Source organism: Stegodyphus dumicola, chromosome 2 (genome assembly GCF_044657685.1).
Source record: "Stegodyphus dumicola isolate Sdum_Otavi_A_Nest chromosome 2, ASM4465768v1".
Lineage (NCBI taxonomy): Eukaryota > Metazoa > Arthropoda > Arachnida > Araneae > Eresidae > Stegodyphus > Stegodyphus dumicola.
The window spans coordinates 101,006,596-101,026,275 of record NC_140769.1 but is presented as its reverse complement, the minus strand read 5'-3'; the positions used below and the strand labels follow the sequence as shown (position 1 = coordinate 101,026,275).

The window sequence follows — 19,680 nt, the reverse complement described above, 5'->3', positions numbered from 1 at the left end:
AAATTTTATACAATAACTTTTACAATTTTCTTAAGGTACCTTTCTCAAAGATTATCAATGCTTTTACAATATTCAAGTATTTACACATTTCTATTATACATTAATTTTAGTTTTACTCGCGAGTAATTGAAAAACATAATACCAAAATAGGTAACAACTCATTTCTCGCCTTTTTGGCGATAAAGGTAGACCTCACGTGAGGTAAAACGTCTTGAATTCTGCCACTTGCAGTAAGAATGAAAGATTAACTTAAGGTTTCAAAGTAACATAAAGTTTTACTTATCTTTGCGATATTCGGACATCCTTTTTTCTGCCCAGTCCTAGAAGGTAGTGAAGATTACGGTTTGGTTTATCTTCCTTCTTGTGCGAGTTCGCCCTTCAGTTCCTTCCTCCATGAGCTTTCTTTTCCTTCCAGTTTGGTCACCCTTGAAGACCTTCTTTTTAGCCTCTGCTTGTGATCTCGGCCGTTTGATGGCAGCTGGTCTTGGCGGAACCGGGACAACTCTCTCTCGTTCCTGCTTGGATCTCATTGCTGGCTGTTCAAATTTTCCTTGTTTCTTTGCCTCCGCAGCTGGTTTTCCTTCATCAATTCGTCGACATTTGCTGCGTAGACTCCTGTCCGATGGGTAGATCTTCCGTTTTGGAGCCGGGTTATAGTTGCCGTCATTTCTCCTGGCTCTCTTTGCATTCGTCGTACTTCTCCCTTCTTCATTCTGGGGGTGGTCGTGCTCTCTCTTTTCTGGTCGGTGGAATGGCTTCTTTTTCTTGTTACCTTCAGTTTTCCAACGGGAAAACTTTCTTTTGAATTGCTCCTGCCTCCTAATGGCTTGCCCTTGTGATTGTCGTCGTTCCACCTCTGGAGCTTGTGCCTGCCGTGCCGGATCCTGCAAAACATCTCGAAATATTGGCATTTTATTACGATTATAAAATGGTTTTATCTGGTCAACGTTTGCGGTGAATGTTTCACCATTCCTGGCTTTTAACACCACTACAGCCTGAGTTATTTTTTTCTATGACATATGGTCCTTCAAATCGTGGATAAAATTTGGCAGTTTTATCTTCTGGTGCTGAAGAAAGTGAATGCTTAATTTTTAACACTTCATCTCCTACTTTATAAGTTAGTTACTCCCCGTCGTTTCATATCATAATAAAGCGTCTGTTTTCTCTATGCTACTTCAGTGTTCTTTTTTGCTTCTTTAATTAATTTTTCTATATCGCCCATTTTAAATTCTGGGGCTCTTTGTTGAACATAAAATAATTTATCTAACGGCGTTATAATCTTTATACCTAAAAAAACTCAGCAGGAGTTTTGCCCGTCGTATCATGTTTTGCGGTCCTAAGGGCGAAAGCTAATTCATCGACATAGTTATCCCAGCTTTTATGAAAATCTTTAACATAACTACGGATAATTTTCACTATATTTCTATTGACCCGTTCCGCTATATTTGATTGCGGCCGATACGGGACCATTTTTAAATGACGTATGCCCAGTTTTTGGCACATGTCTTCAAATATATTACTTACAAATTGAGGACCATTATCCGATATAACTTTTAGGGGCGCCCCGTATTTTGAAATATATTTATTTAAAATAGAATCAGTAACTAATTTCGCGGAGGCTCCTTTTAAGGGAAGAATTTCGGTCCACTTACTAAAATGATCAACCATAACAAGGAGATAGCGACTTTTATTTAATTGACTTTTTGGGAAAGGGCCCAATAAATCGATGCCAATTATTTCATTTGGAGATTCGGATTTAATGCTATTTAGAAACCCGGCCGGGCGGAAATTAATATAATTAACTGCTTGACATGTTGGGCAGGACTGGACATACGCCCTTGTTAACTTTTGCAGCTCAGGAAAATAAACTGCTTCGCGTACGCGTTGGATGGTTTTTCGAATACCAGCATGAGAAGCTAATGGGCAGTCGTGTAACTCCTGCAGTATATTTAATCTAAGACTAGCTGGGATAACAGGTCGAAATTCGTTGTTGGAATTCGTAGTTTTTGTATAAAATAATAGACCATCTATTATTTCGTAATAGGCCGCCCTATTTCTTATCGCTACAATATCTTGGTGGCTAAAATTTTCAGGATCCTTTAAATACTCATAAATGTTTTTAAATTTAGGATCCTTACCCAGTTCGGTTATTACAGTTTCTCGGGAATTTATCGTACATGCTGTGAGCATTGCCACCTTTACAGTATTATCTTCTTCATCTATTTTTATTCTGGATAGGGCATCTGCTACGATATTTTCCTTTCCGGGGGTGTGCTTGATTACCAGATTATACTCTTGTAACTTGAGTGCCCATCTTATTAACCTTGGGGATAAGTTTTTCCCTGAGTACAATCTAGTTACCGCCGCATGATCAGAATACACTGTTATTGGCGCCCTTCCAAAATATACTCGGAACTTTTGCACTGCTAACAGAACTGCAAGTGCCTCTCTCTCAGTCGCGGAATAATTCCTTTGTGTTTGATTTAAAGTTCGACTAAAAAATGCCACGGGCTGCTGATTTTGCGAAAGTACCGCTCCTACCGCATAATCCGAAGCATCCGCTGAAATTTCTAAATTCTCATCATTTTCAGGAAATTTCAAAACAGGGGCTTGCGTTAATGCTTGCTTTAATTTTTCGAAAGCACTATTGGCTTCGGCCATCCACAAGAATCTTGCCTTTTTCCTTTTTAATTTTAACAATGGTTGAGCAATAGCTGCAAAATCTTTTATAAAGGACCTATAATATGAACAAAGTCCTAGAAAAGAAGATAGCTTCTTTGCCGTATTTGGCGGCGGATACTTTTGCACAGCGATTATTTTTTATTCGTCGGTCTCGATTCCTTTCTGAGATATTTTGTAACCTAAGTATTTTAATTCAGGGGCTACAAATTTGCACTTTTCGACATTAACTTTTAGACCGGCCTCATTTAATAATGAAAACACCTGTCTTAAATCCTGTACATGTTGGTCCAGATTATCACTAGTAATAATGATATCGTCTAAATAGATAAATGTGGACTTTCCAAGAACAGGCCTTAGCACAATATCCATACATCGCTGAAATGTTGCCGGTGCCCCTGAAAGGCCAAACGGCATACGCAGGAATGCATAAGTGCCAGACTTGGTTATAAAAGCAGTCTTAGGCACATCTTCCGGTTTAATCCGTATTTGAAAATAACCAGTCGTTAAGTCTAACGTAGTCATATATTTGGTAGAAGTTATGTTCCTTAGAATTTCTTCAATAATAGGTAACGGATATACCGGATATTTAGTCATCAAGTTTAATTTACGATAGTCGATCGCGAAACGCCACCTTTTTGGGTGTGTTAATGGATAGTCATTATTTTTCTTACATAAAACCACCGGGCTAGCATAACTACTTGAGATGGGCGTTATGATCTTTTTATGTAGCATATCGCTGATGTGCCATTCTATAATTTTTTCTTTATTCTTATCATACCGGTATGCTTTGTGGCGAACTGGCATTGAATCTCCGGTGTCAATACTCCGGTGTCTTTGGAAGAGTCAAATTTTTCACCATCACTGTATTTAACTTGAAGGAAGAGGGGTTTTCTTGGCCTTCGGATTTCCGCACCCTCCCGTCAGCAGAAATCCGTTTTAGTTTAAATCTTGTTTCTTCCTTTCCATGCCTTCCTTCTTTTTCCACTGGCCTTCAGACTTTTTTTATGGCTTACTATTGAACTGTCGACGTTCGCCGGTTGTTTTTGGATACTCGGGTTTCCTTGCCCACTGATTCGCTTTGCTTCCGTAGCCGTGTTCTTGACTTTGCTGTGGTCTTGGCGCAGCAAATTGGCTTCGTTGCTCTTACTGGCGTCTTCTTTCAATGTCCGCCGTTCTTCTACTTTGAAACTGGATTGCTAGCTCAAATAACTTTTCCAGTGTAGTCGGATTCCTTAATTCAATAAAGTCTTGTACTTGGGGAAGTAACCTCGGCAAAATCACTTGAATTATCTCAGGATCCAGACAGTTTCCATACAAGAGTTTGAAGACGTGAATTTTTCTTAAAATAAAACTTGAGAGATTTTCAATTCGTTTCTGATATATGCTGAAGAGTTCCGTTTCTAATCTTGCACAATCTCTTACGACAGGGAAGGCTTTTACTAAGGCAGTCTTAAAATTTATTAAGTATAGGTGGGACTTCCCGCTTGACCCAAGAGGCTTCTGCCTGTACATTTGAACCAATTAAGCGCTTGGCTCCTCAAAGCGCTGGTAGCTAAGGTGACTTTCTGGAACTCATGCACTGGATACAGCATGAAGTGGTCATCCAATTTTTCGAAAAAACTGGTTACCGGTGAGTTTCCATTAAATGTTGCTTCTGGTTTCATCGATGCGCGCATGGTCTGGACGATGTAACCAAATCCTTCCAGGGCGGCAGCTGGCATTTCTGGATTCTGAGCCGCTTCTGCAGGCAGCAGAGGTTCTTCTTGAAACTCGGCCATGGTTATTCTTCTTCGTCGGGCGCCAGTATCAGGTTCTATGTTCCTCCTTACTTGCTTAGGGAACATTTAACTGTCCTGACTCGGAACAGGGAGCTTACTAAAGCTATGTTCAATAAATTTGGGAAGTAGACAATACACACAGGAAGGGTATACGAAACCCTTTATTTTTCTCTCTTTACAATGATTTCCGGACTTCGGAATACAGAGACCAACCACTTGTGGTCTGAACGTAATAATATAAAAAATATTAACTAAACTCTAACTAAACTAACTTTGGATTAATCAAACAAGTGCCTAACTCCAAGATTGGCCGTAAATTAACAAGAAGCCGTATGTAGTACAGAGAACTGCTAACACTACGATAGGTTTAAAATTATCAAGAGGATTAAACCTCTGGCCCTGAAGGCAACCAGCAACCGAGTAAAACTACTATGGCAAGCGGCCTGCTTCTAATAGCTCCTTCCTCTCTCTTGCTTGACAAAAAGCCACAACTTAAGTACTTGGCGTTCGCAAGACAAATTTGCATAAATAAGTTAAAGCTTTTAATTCTGCCCGGAAGTAGAAAATAAGAAGTAATAGTAAAGATTTAAAATAAAATAAACGTTAGTAAAACTTAGGATCGTTACAAAACATGCAATATATTTAACAGAAGAATAGAAAAGTCCTAACAGGGTAATTTTTTTTTCTTCTTATTAACAACTAAGAGACCTAGAGTTTACTTTAATGAACTTGAAAGTATTCAGCTACTCGAGACCAAGATTTAACCTGATAAATTTAGTAGTGTAGAGATATTCTTTTCTTTTTTGCAGAAGATACTAAGAGTTGTTTAGTAAACTTGATACTTGAGAGATACTTGATACTTTGAAAGCGAGAACAAGAACTACCTGATAAATGTAGAAGTGTAGAGATAGATATTCTTAACTTTGCAAAGAAGACCAAGAGTTACTTGATAAACTGAGAAGATATTCCTTGATTTGCAAAACTTTGTTTTACCTTAATTCATGTTTTGAAAGGCCTACATTAGTTTCATTATAGTTCTCTAAACCAATGTTTATAAATTAAATTTAATTACAGAACCCTTTTTATATACTGGAAAAACCTATAAACCATGATTAATTAATCAATCAATCTAATGCATACTAAGTGAAGAGTAATTACAGGTATAACTCATGGAATAAATCATGAATTAATTATTAAAAATAAAATGTGTAATGTTTTACTTTAAGCCTAAAGATTAAATTGTTAGTCTGGTACATTTATCTTTACCATGTTGACAACACCAAGTCTCTCCTCTGTGTGCGAGCTATGGATGCCATTGTAATGTTGTGCACATGTTGTTAAGTTTCAATAAAAAATGTGAAAAGATATGTTTCTTGTTTTTTGACTTGCTTCTTGATATGATATCGTTTTATTTAACATGGTAGCAGAGCGTGGTTTGTGAATATGAATGAAGAATTTAGTAGTTATAATTTGTTTTAAAACTTACCGGTACTAGCGTAAAAATGGCATGTACAAGAAGTAGGGATATCGGCATACCGCTATTTGATGGTTCGGACTATTTAATTGGAAAGTGCGTATGATGAAATTTCTTCAATTTAAAAAGTGTAAAGATGTGGTTCAGCGAAAAGTCAGTGAAAACGAAGACGTGGAAAAATGGGAAGAAAAAGATATCCAAGCTACAAATTACATTTACGGCACCATAACAAACAAGCAATTGGAATATATTCACAAGTATGAGACTGCATTTGATATAATTACGAAATTTCATGCAATGTATTTAAAAACTTCAACATCTCTAAAAATTGTTTGTCGAAATAACTTAGAATGTGTGAAACTGAAATTTATCCTGATGTAAATATATTTTTCAATGATTTTGAAAAGTATGGGAACAAACTGAAACATGCCGGCACCACCGTGACGGAACAAGAAAAATTGAACTATATGCTAACAGCATTACCTTCAAATTACAGTCACATTGGTGACTAAATAGATGTATTACCAGAGAAGGACTGAACAGTCAATTACCTAAAGAGCAAAATCAAATTAAAATTACTTGAAGAGAAAAATGATTATGAAGATTGCGCACCAGCAGAAAAATCAAATGTGTTCAAAATTGAAACAAGCAAATCAGGCCCACAAGGGAATGTCTGTTATAATTGTGGAAAACCTGGTCACATTAAAAAGAATTGTTGGCATGTCCATCAAAGGAACTATCGTGGTAATGGCTCCACTAATTATCGTGGTCAAAGTTCTTCAAACAATCGAGGACGTAGTCATGCTTTTAGTAGACATTGTGAACGTGGAGCATACTCTAAGCATAGAATAAACAGTCATCAAGGCAATAGTTTTCACACCATTGTTATCGAAAGTAACATGATAAGTTCCAGTGCAAATACTGTGACGAATAAAAATGAAATCAATTGGTTACTGGATAGCGGATGCACAGACCACATTATAACCAGTGATGAATATTTCAAAGAGCAAGTCACTTTGAAGGATCCTATTCAAGTGAAAGTCGGTGATGGAAGGATTTTGAAAGCTACAAAGGTTGGCAATATAATAGTTTCTTTTCCTGTATATAACTCTGAATCTATCGTAACATAAGAATGTATTTTGTGTAAAAGAAATGAAAGCAAATTTATTAAGTTATTCGAAGATTACTGATAATCATAAAATAGTTTCAAAAGAAAAGTTCTTTAAAATATATGATGTCAATGGTTCATGAGTAGCAATAGCAAAGAAAGAAGAAAGATTATATAAAGTAAAGAGTTATGTTAAAAATAGTAAAATATTTGCAAATTTAACCAACAGTAAGTTAACATTAAAAGAAAAATTGCACCTTTCATTTGGACATGTAAATTTTAAATATCTGGATATTATGTGCAAAGATCAGCTATTAGAAGGAATCCCTAAAGAAATAGAAACCGAATATATGAAGTGTGCCATATGTATTGAAAATAAAATGCACAATTTTCCATTCAAGAATAATAGAAGAAAAGCAGAAGATATTCTGGAGATTATACATACAGATGTAAATGGATCTCACAGAACAAGTGGATGTAATGGTGAGAAATACTTTGTGAGTTTTATTGATGATTATAGCAAGTTGGCAAAAATCTATTGTATCAAATCTAAGGATCAAGTCTCTGATTGCTTAATTGAATATGTAAATGAAATTCAAAATTTAACAGGGAAGACTATTAAAGAACTAAGATGTAATAATGGTAGTGAATATATGAATAGCAAGATATACAATTTGCAAGAGAAAAAGGTTTCATGCCCACCAAATGTACATGAATTAAATGGTACTTCTGAGTGTTGCAACAGAACTACATATTATGAATTGTTATATGTTATTATATTATGAATTGTTATGTTGATGCTGATTGGGCAGGTGATATTGTTGACAGAAAGTCAACTACTGGGTTTGTTATTGAATTATTTGGTAATCCAATTTACTGGAAATCCAAAAAGCAAAATTGTGTGACAAAATCTTCCACTTTTGCCAAATATATTGCTCTATCTGAGGCTGTGACAGAAATTAATTTCTTAAAAAATGTTGTGAATGATGTTTTTGCTGATGTAACTCATCCCATTAAAATTTATGAAGATAATTCAGGAGCTTTGGCCATTGCTAATTATGGGAACTTCACTAAAAATTCAAAACACATAGAAATTCAATATCATTATGTTAACGAAAGTGTTCAAAATGGAGTAATTGAAATTGTAAAGATTAATTCAGAATCAAATATTGCAGATATCTTTACTAAGTCTTTAGGAAAGATTAAATTTATGAAATTCAGAGAAGGTTTGAAATTGAAATAAATTTTGTATACTGTTTATTTAAGTGATGTTTACTTAAATATTTTTCCTTGAAATGAAATAGATTTTGGTAATGTCCTTATGTAAACTAAATTGTATTTAACTTTGATTTTAACATTTAAGTTAATGAAAGAAACCTTTTTTAAAATAATTTGTGTTAAGTGTTGAATGTTATTGTTTATATGTATGCTTAATTGTAAATGGTAAAGATGAAAAGGTTGTTTATATGTATGTTTATTTGTATAAATGTAAGGAGGCGTGTTAGTTTGGTACATTTATCTTTCCCATGTTGGCAACACCAAGTTTCTCCTCTGCGTGCGAGCTATGGATGCCGTTGTAATGTTGTTAAGTTTCAATAAAAAATGTGAAAAGATACGTTTCTTGTTTTTCAACTTACTTCTTGATATGATATCGGTTTATTTAACATAAATTGAGTTATTGTTTTACAAAAGTTGCTGAATAAAAAAAATCTAATTTCAAATTTGGGCACTGGAGAAAAGAAAGTAAAGGAGGATAATTTTTTCTACTGACGGCAGGTGATTTTAGTTTTTAAAACATAGATTTCTGTTCTTATTAAAATTCTTATTGAAAGTTATTATTCTTATTGAAAGCTGGGGGTAGGAAGGAATTTTACAGTTTTATTAATATTTGTCTCAATGTTAATAAGTTAACATAAATCTCTAAAACTAAACTGTCATTCTAATGATGAGTGTTTTAACAGTTTCTTAAAAAACTTCATTTGCCAATAATCTGCATTATTGCCTTTTAGATTTTTTTTACTTATTTTAATAGCACACTCACATAATAGATTATTATGCTTGTGTGAACTTAGTTGCTGTATAGAATGTAATATCATTGAAACATTTCTTTTTAGAATCCTACTGGTTTGCACATGGAGGAATTGAAGAAATATCGCCAGGAAATCTACAGAGTGGATCCAACTCTGCGGGTATGCTTTTTATAGCTGAAATTATGCTGAAGAATGCAGTCTTATAGATTAGTTATATTTATTTTGAAAAGTAATTTGTTTCTGAATGGTGGAAAGTTAAATAGAGAAGGGAGCTAGTTTTTATTTCTTTTTCATTTTGTTTATTTCCTTCCATTTTAGCTGTTCTTAATTATTTACAATGTATAGTTATTGGGAATGTCCAAATTCACTCTTACTTTAAAGCAGTAATTTAGCTTGCTGTAGTATGTTACTTTAAAAAAGGCATGCTATTCTCCCACATTCATGATCATAGCCTGTATTGCCATCATCACACAGCATTTATTTTCTCCACCTCATTTAAGACTGTATTTCAGATCATCTTTCATTATGTCTTTTTTATGAAGTAAAACATGCTAAATGGATATGGTGTGGGAGGAAAAAATATATGTCAACTTGTTTTCAGCAACTTATTGTTCCAATGGTTACAAGTCAAATTGGGTGGCAGGAAACAGCCTTTAAGTTGCTAATTTATTATTGGTTAATCATGCCTATGGACTGTACTCTGATTTTAGAAACAAAAGAGCAGTTTAAAGCCTTTACAGTTGTGCTGTTTCTCACCATAGTTTAGCTGCAACATCTGTTTCTGCTTGGCTTATTACCAATGAAAACAGAATGCAATGAATTGTTCAACTAGGCTTTGAAAATTATAATTCATTTTGCTTCTATGTATCTGTGTGAGAAAGGGTTTTCATCACCAACTTAAATAAAAACAAAGTCCTGAAATTGACTTGATGTATGTGCTGATCACAGACTTAAGCTTGCCAGCATTATACATCTAAACGTAGAAAAATTGTGCAAGAATCAGCATGCTTATCCATTTTGTTACTGTAAGTACCAACATTTGTTTAATTTTTTAGTTAATATCATAAGGATTATCAAACTCTGATATATTTAAGTTATAAAAAATGAGTATAGATCTTTTTCTATTAACTTAATTACTTTAATATTAATATAAAATTAAATGAATTGTAATTAATTGTATTTTAAAAATATAAATGTACCATTAGTAATATATACTAAAATAATTCCTTTTAAAGTGAACAAGAATAAGATGGTCCGCAGAACATTCTAATTTATAAAAGTAGTCTCCACTTGAAAAATGTTTTAAGAAACACTGTTTTAAGCCATTGACATGCATCATGATCCAGTAAAAAGTTTGTTTGCTCACAAGACATGTGTATACCAATTATTGTTTTGAACATGAATCTATGTCATGATCATTGGTGTGCACCAATTTGGTCATTCCATCCATTTGGCAAACATTGCCATTAATTTTTAACTGCATAAACTAAGGGACAGTTGATTCACAACACCAATTATTAGATAGAACTGCAGGTCTGGCAAGGTGTAAAGCTAACTTGTGGCAACAATACCAAGCAAACACATGCCTCAATACTATTAACATAAAAATTTGGGTTTGTGTAAGTGACTAGTGATTATTATATAGATGCATTATTTACAGGTGATGCTAAAGAAATTCAACTTCAGAAAGATAAAGAGGAAAGAATTAGGCATTTTAGGGAACAGCAAGAAGAAGAACGTTTAAGAAAGCTGAAGGACTTAGAGCAACAATTTCTTTTAGCTAAGAAGCATCGCGAACAGCAAGAAGAGGAGAGGAAGCGAAAGATAGAAGAAGCCCGCATTAGAGAAATGGAACGAAGGCAGCAAGTTGAAGAAAGGAAAAGGCAGATATGGGAAGCAGAGCAGGTATATTATTTTTTAATGTTCCTGAATGTAATTAAAAATTTGAGAATAGATAGATAGATTGTTAATCTACTTTCTCCTTATAAACCCTTTTCACTAAATAATGATATTTATTTAGTTAAATAATTTTATTACAGGTAATGAGACTTATAGGAAAAAAGAATCAAGGGAAAAAGGATGGGAAATCTTTAAACCAAAGAACTTAGAATCTTTAGAACTTTTTTTTATTTTCCCTGCCAGGGGGTGGGGAATCTTTACCTTTTGATTAGTCATGTATAATTAGTAATCAAAATATGCACTAGTTCTCTATTCACAATAAGAATTCACTTTTAACCTTTCTGCGATGGCACACCTTTGTTTAAGATGCTCATGCGGGACGGAAGGCAATCAAAGGCAGTCACCGTACAGGACAGGGGTTTTGCGTCGCTAAGCCTAATTTTATAAAAAAATGAGAACAAAAAAAGTTTCACTTCTAGCATTGTAATTTTTGGTATCATTTTAGATTTTTACTTTTTTCTTCATTTTACGTGAAAATATCTTTAAAAAATTGCTTATCTTGTAAAATAATTTTCGGAAGCACTATTCAAATTATTTCAAAGTTTTAATTGATAAAATCAATCAATAAAGTTTAATAAAGCAAAACAGTAAAAACTATTTACAGTAAGAAGTAACATAATTTAAAATGAAGACTGAGTGTGGTAAATCTCGAAGCATGGAGAAGTATCACTTTCTAACTCTTTAGAAAATGAATCATCACTCTCATTTGTGTTAGTAAATGGTTCATTAACCATACAAGTGTATTCTTCCTCTGAAAAATATCGCCTTCATGCCATAATAGACTGGAGGTGAGGCTTTCCAAATTAAAAAGAGAAGAATCCGAAATATGTCTGATGGCAATGCAAAACATAATAAAGCTCCACATGGTAACCCTAAAAGACCATACATGGTAGAGGAAAAATAGAATAAAAAAAAAGGAATTTGATATAAATCAGACATGCCAAGAATGTGTATATTAGCACATGACGATTTAAAGAGCCCACCTCTGTTTACAGTTCCCCCCACCTTCGCAACAGTTGACGAGTAAAATACCAAAGTCAGGCAGAATATATCAAACTCAAGGTCAGAAACCTAAAACTGTGTTCATTTCAAAAGTAATGGACATAGGATGCCATCTAGTGGTCTTCAGAAAAATGTTCCAGCTTAAAATGCATATATGCATCACCCATCCTCAGAATGCAATCTCTAGTGATGCGTGGATGGGACACCCAGCTGTAAAAGACGTTCTTAGGGAATGTGTATATGGGACACCCATCCTGAAAGGGTTAAAAATTCAATCCAAAAATATAATACCCTTCCACTTCTTGTCATGACAGGTGTTTAGTTCATAGGTGGGGTAGAGAGAGACTGATCAGGTAAGAAAATTTTACCTTCTTTGTTTGAATAAAAAATTGAATTAAAAAAAGAAGGGAAAGTATTTCCCTTCTTTGGAAATATCTGCATCTTTTCAGCTGATGTAGATATTTCCAAGGGGGGAATTTTCTGAATGGGTTGCACCATATCGCCATAAGCTGTTTGATGCTGAATCATTTGACCAAGATGCTCACTTGTGAATCTCTCTCTTAGAATTCCCCCCACCAAAACTTGTTGATGTCTTAACCTTTTGTTAAGGTTCATTTTATCGATTTGTTCTAAGTCAGGTAATCCAGCTTCCCTAGTTTCACCCAAAAACATTGTTGGAGCTAACGGGATAAGGTCCTAAGAATCATTGGAGACATACACGAGTAGTCTATAATTTGCTACAGTTTTATAATCATATAAAACGCTCATTGGTTCTGTGTATGTTGGAGATGGCGTCTCTAAAAATTAATGTAGAAGTTTTTTAATCATTTGAATCGTCCTGTCCCCAAACCCTCCCCACCAGCCAGCTACAAGGGGTTTAAAATTATGTTAGATTCTCTTTACCGAGACTTAAACGTCAATGACATCCTAGTTTATGAATTTGAAAAGATTGCTGGCTCCTGCAAAATTAATTCCATTTTTTCTGTAATTAACCCAGGATTTCCTATTCTTGCAATAAATCTGCACAATCCAAGTAAAGAGAGCTTACTAGGTCTTAGTGAATGACCCTGTACACAGCACAAATAAACAAAATAATCCAGGGCTTTTCCCATTTTTTTGAAAAGTAGAGGACTTGTTAAATCCACTCCACAAATCTCAAAAACAGCAGCGTCTTGAACTCAATTCTAAGCTAAAGATACTGGAATACTCTCCATTCTTTTAGCTTCATGTTTTCTACATCTGATGTATCGGGATGTAACTCTTTGAATTGTCTTCTTACTTTTAAGTATCGATTTTTTTTTTTTAAATTTTGACATTAAAACATGTAAGGCAAAGTTGTGTATCTTTAAGTGCATGTCTTAAAATGATATATTCAACAAGTTTATGATTACTTCGAGGCAGCATGGGGTTGTAACGTTTCCTTTCTCTGAAGAACACTTGATCACCCACCCTAAAGGAAGGGACAGAAAACCCTCTTCTCACCTCGGTTTGTTTAAATTAAATTTGCTGTTTCTTTTTTTTTTTCTTTATCTTTTATAAAAACATTCTTGTTTTCAAAATTTGAATCACCATTAAAATATTTTTTACAATGTGTCATTCTATTTTGTTTATTGAAAAAACTAATATAAGCAACAAATTTTTTACATTTAGAAAAATTTTACTGTTATCAAAAGGAGCTGCTGTTGAAGGTGCATTTTCTTGCTGGAAGCATCGAGTATGCGCATATATTTATTGAGAGAAAACGATTTGGTGTATATTGTTTATATGAAAAGATGTAGAGATTTTTCAATGGGGAAATAACATTATTAATTTTATTAAAATTTGTAGACTATTTGTATTCTGAGGTAAGAGACAAAACATCAGATATATAATGAATTTGAAATAAGGATATATATAAAAAGGATTTTGGCACTAGATATTCCTGGCGGAATATGGTAAAACTTTTTCTCTGCAGAGAATTAATGTAATGATTAGTATTTGAATTTACCAGTACTGTTACTCTTCAGTTTATTAGTGTAATTATGTATTGTATTAAGATTTATTTGTGACAGATAAGCATTTTATTTTGTTTTTATAAATCTGGTTCATTTATTAATATTATATTTATTAAATACTGTTTTTCATTGTTTCAAATTGTTAAAGCCCCACTAGTGGCCACCTGGCTAAAACCACTTATTACTACTGGTTCAACTTGTATTCGAACTCAGGTGATGAACTTGCTGCATGGTTGGGCTTGAGATGATTATTATTTTTAAATTTTTAAAAATTTGACTTTAAATTCAATATTTTAAAATTAATCTATTTGCAAGTGTGGTAATTTTTGCTGCATAATGCTTTTGTATAATTGTTTTTCAATCACTTTTCATTAAGTAACAGTTAAATTTTATTCATTAAGTAAAAATTAAGTCTGTATTCTTTAATTTGATGAGTAGTGTATTTGTGTGGGATATAAATAAATCTTTTATGAGATGCAGTAAAATTGGAAGCTAATATCTGAAAAGTTGTGGATAGCTGAATTGTGTACATATGTCAATCATATAAGCTCAAATTAATTTTGAAAGGCAACAGTATACAGTCAAAAGTCATTAATCCGGACTCGTCGGGACTTCGGCGATTCCAGATTATCGATTTTTCCGGATTATAGATCATCAGTTTAAATCTCGTAAGATGGCATGCAGAAATTCTAAAATTAAAAATATGAAACTGTAATTTATGAAATAAAGAACAATTATGATCTAAAGGGTATCAAAATTTACCAAAAAAAAAAAAAAAAAAAAAAAAAAAAAGCTTAATATTTATTTGTTTACTTTATTAAACATTTCTTTCAATGTAAGTTGTTTAAGTTGCTTCATTTCATGTGACAATACTTTCTCTTTAATTCTATTAAACAGACATAATTTCTTGTTCAGTTACAAAGTTCCGCTGTTCAAGTCCCGTAATTGCTGTGCCGAGAATACCAACTAACTTGTCAATCGAAATTTTTTCGTTTTCACTAACCTCTCTGTCACCTTCTTCATGTCTTTATCCATTTTTTGCAGCCATTCCACTTTTTGTTTGACGGACATCGAACATACTTTCGTTTTGTAGATCTTTTGGAAGCTTCAGCATCGAAAATTCTATTTGACATAATCGAAAGTTCAAGTTTACTTTTATAAAATTGTTCTTACAGTCTGCAAAAAATAATAAGCGCATCCAATTCGAAGATTAAGGAACAACGTAATAATCAACATTAACTGAAATAGATAATTAGATAATTTTAGCTTTAAACGCGCACGCGAAAACGTATTCTGCGCTTGTGCACACGCATATGCGCAGTCGTAAAGGTCTTATGCGCATGCGTAAACGCCTTTGCGCATGTGTCAACGCGACGCATGCGCAGAAAGTTTTTAGCTTTGAGGTCCGGATTATGGGTCCGAATTAACGACTTTTGACTGTATAACTTAAAAGTAACAATATATCTAAAATGAAAAATTTTTAGATCCTGTTGTATATTTAATTATAAATAGAAAAGCTAACATGTGCACAGAAAATGCTAAATAACTTCATTTAAAAACTCACTTCTTTAATCAAACTATTTCACAAATATTGTTTTGTTGAAAAAAGTTTATTTGCATAATTATATAAAAATAAAAAATTATAGTGTTGAATTTTCTAAAAAACAACATTTTGTATGTATAAACACCCACAATTTGAACATAATTCCAAAAATGAATGTGGATTACAGGTATTAACAGAATAAGGAGAAGTGAATTATCAAAATGTTGCTGTAGTAGGTTTGCTAAAAAAGTTAAATGAGAATACTAGGATGATTAAATCATTCCTTTTTTTTTATTACAGTATGATTTTTCTATTGTTTTTAGGAAAGAAAAGAAGCAATTCTTAGACGAAATATGGAAAGAGAAGCAAGGATAGAAGCTCGTCGCAATGCTCAGAGGAATTCTCAGTGTTTTGCTTTTGGTAGTTCAACACCTCGGACATTTGATCTTGATCTTGCAGCTATAGGAGTAGGCAGAAATGTGAACCAGGGTACTGTTTTGATGTCTTCAGTCAGTGGAAGGCGGTCAGAAGAGCGAGATTTAGGGCCACCTCGAGCAACTTCAGCCTGTAGTCTCGATCGAAAGTTTGGTTAGTTTTCTTCTTCTTTCTTTTTTCTTTCTTTCTTTTTTTTTCGGAAGTATTAAACCTTTGTAAGTTAGATATATCAAAAATCGGTAAAATTTGTGGTATTTTTGTGATTTTTTTTTTATTTATTTATATTTTTTTATAAACATTGAAGTGATAATATTCTGTTGTTATTTCAGAAACAGCACATAGTTATTTTGAGAAGAATATACATCCATGGGAGAAAAGTGCTGTCATTTATTATTTGTTGAAAATAGTTTGAGAATTTTTTTGCATTTATTTATAAAGTTTTTCACAGCTTTCATAGTGCCGTATAGAAATATATATAATATTCAGTTTAGGGCCTGATTTACCCATCGTGAAATGAAATGTGCACTTTGTTCTTCTACATCAGGGTTTTTTAAATTCATCTATCTATTTAAAATACGTGAAATTTTACAATCTTACATTTGTCAATACTAACCTTCTGTTCTGTGTCCTTTAGTAACAAAGTTATTTTCTGGAGGGTTTCTTTGGTGTCTGTGATGTAATAATTAACCCATCAAAATAGATGAAACTTTTGACCAACACTGGCAGTAGGATGATATCTATGTTCCCCTGAAAAGGGACTGAGCTATCACACAGCCCTAAAGGCAAACTCAAGAAGGTTCCAGATTTTTAAATAAACGGAATTTTGCCTATAATCTTTGGGCTTGCTGAAATCTGAAAATATTCTAAAGTTAGATCTACAGTTGTCATAAACTGCATACGTTTGGCCTTACTAGTAATCTCCTTGGTAATATGAGCAGTGAATAAACTTGTAATTTTGTTTAGTTTATGGTAGTTGACTGCATATGTGCACTATCGGTACTGCATTACTAAATGGCCATTTTTTTCCTTACCTAATACCAAAGAAAACTTATGTAGGCACTTGAATTCCATATTATAATCTTGTTTTTTGGCATTTCCTTAATGTATCTGTCAATTATTCCTTAACTGCATCATACTGGTAAGGCTTTGATCTACATGGCAGAATATACTCTGCTTGATTTCATGCTTTAGCTCCAACTTATCTCAAAATAAGTCTGCAGACTTCCGTATGAACTCTAGGATTTTTTCTTTTTCTTCATCTGGGACATATTCTAACTGAACTTTTGGCAAAAATGCAGTACTCCTTGTCAACCTCTTCTATCTCTAATATTATTGTGTTTTCTTTAAAATCTACTTGGGACCTGAATTTTCAGATCCCTCAAAATAACATTTATTTGCAGTCATTCTAAAAAACAAAAATAGTGTCTTGAGACTTATTCATGACCTTTATGTTTAACTTTATGTTCCCAGCAGTGTACATCATTGCTGTCCTGGAGTTGCTCCTACTTCCAACCCTTGTATTTTGAACAACCAGAACTTAAAATACCTGAGAAAAAGGTCTGGCAACAAAAAGCTTTGCATGTTGCCACTGTCTGATGTTGCCATCATTGTTATTTTATTTAACTACACCTGAAGGTGTGGCAGTTCTACATTTTTTATTGTGAAAGTATTGGGCAAAATTTGAAAGTGTTTCAGACTTGCTGCAATATTTGACCACCTTCTCAACGTCTCTTTTTAGTGAACATTTCCCCCATTTTCACCTCCCATGCACTTACTGATACTCCACTTCCATCCTTCTACTCTCATACTTCAACACCAACTGAAAAAACTCATTTAAGGATATGAGGTTTCTTAATTCTACATCTTGTATCTTAGGTAATAATTAAGGAACAACCACCATCCCCAACGTTTTACTTTCTTGGCGATCACCATACAACAATTTACAGATTTCCACTTTCCTTAACATGAACTTAGTTACTTCTAACAATTCTAAGCTGAAATCTGCAATACAACTCATTTTCTAGGTTGACCCTATTTTTCACTACCAGAAGTGCTTTAAATGTCTACTTAAATATGTTAAAGGTACAAATTGGTTATAGGACCTAACAATTCCTTGCTAATATACCATTTTAATGTCGGATCCTGTAAAACAAATGGCCCTAACATGTATTATAGCTGAAAACCTCCAAATTTTGAAATTACATGTGGCAGTGATGTATCACATTTTTCTCTCAAGACTGACATTTTTAAAAATTTGTTACCAGCTAGCAACAAAAACGAAATTTAAAGCACTTGATTGTGATGCTTCTCACCATTGTTTTTCTAAATATCTAGTGCAACCAAGCCCACTCAGTGGAAATGGAATATAGTGAATTGTACAATTATGTTTGAAAAATTATAATTCAGTTTGCTTTTACGTATCTCTGTGAGAAAGCATTTTTGTCATGAATTCAAATAAAAACAAAGCTCTTTATATATGCAGAAGATATCAGACTTAAGCTTAATTATACATCCTAACATAGAGTAGTTGTGTAAGAATTGGCATGCTGATCTATCTCATTTATATGAATACAAACATTTATTTAATTTTTAGTTATTAATATAAAAATCATCCAAACTCTAATAACTTTCAACTATAAGAAAGAATTAAAAATTTTCTTCTGTTAACTTAATTACTTAACATCAATATAAAATTAGGTGAATTTCAGTTCATTGTATTTTAAAAACATAAGTATACTGAAAGTGACATAAACTAAAAAAATTACTTTTGAAGAGGATATGAATAAGGTGGTCTGCAGAACATTCTGATTTATAAAAGTGCTCCTTACTTGAAAAAAAGTTAGAGAAATGCTGCTCTAATACATCAGAACCTCTCCTGGGATCGGGGCCAGCACATTCATTTTAACATTGCTTCGTCACTAGAACTTAACATCATCTCCATTATAGTTTTCACATAACCAGCTACACAAAAAATTTAGATTTTACACAACAAATTTCAACTTTCAATAATTTTCAAATAAGTACTCAACATTGGAGGCCACTATAATGATTGAGGTATGACTTACTTTGTAATTGATTTATTCCATCAACCACTCACCCCAGTATGTTATCTTTATTGTGTGTTGGAGTTACTTCCCTTTGCTTAACAGACTATGAAAAATAGATAACATGAAATGTAAAATTTAACTTTTAGTTCCTCACTGCTGGTAAATTGAACTTAATACAACCCAGAATTTAAAATCTCCTTGGGCATAACCAATAATGGAAACATTTACAACAAATTAACTGGCTACAACACCAATGATCCTTCATGCAGCTACTGTATCAATTGGGTCAGACAAACTAAACTGTTCTAATAGTTACCAAACCATGTCAAATGCCAGGCATTCACATTTATTTTGATTAGCAGCTTCTGTTGTAATTTGCAAATAGGTGGCAAAAGTCAAACCTCTGCTATCTAGTCATGTTATTCTGATTTTTTGTGCTCAATTTAAACAATGCCATTTGCCAGAGAATCTGCATAAATCCTTGGACTGACTGAGTATGCCATGAATTGTAGCATAAAGGAAAACATTAACTTAATCTTTAACTTTTAGTAAAACTTAAATGCATTACTGCAACTTGATAAAGTGGAATTATAAAAGCAAAACCTATAGAAAGGAGAAATGTGTTTTC

General features: G+C 33.3%; 1 protein-coding gene across 7 annotated transcripts in view; it reads left to right on the top strand.

The window, feature by feature from the left end:
- Window positions 1-19,680, top strand: part of LOC118203104 (uncharacterized) — a 227,482-nt gene that overhangs the window by 138,779 nt on the left and 69,023 nt on the right. For all 7 annotated transcript variants that reach the window (XM_035375344.2, XM_085810965.1, XM_085810963.1 and 4 more), the window contains exons 3-5: window positions 9,157-9,231; window positions 10,733-10,977; window positions 15,894-16,158. In XM_035375344.2, the coding sequence (XP_035231235.1) occupies window positions 9,157-9,231; window positions 10,733-10,977; window positions 15,894-16,158 (585 nt within the window). The remainder of the gene's footprint in view (window positions 1-9,156; window positions 9,232-10,732; window positions 10,978-15,893; window positions 16,159-19,680) is intronic.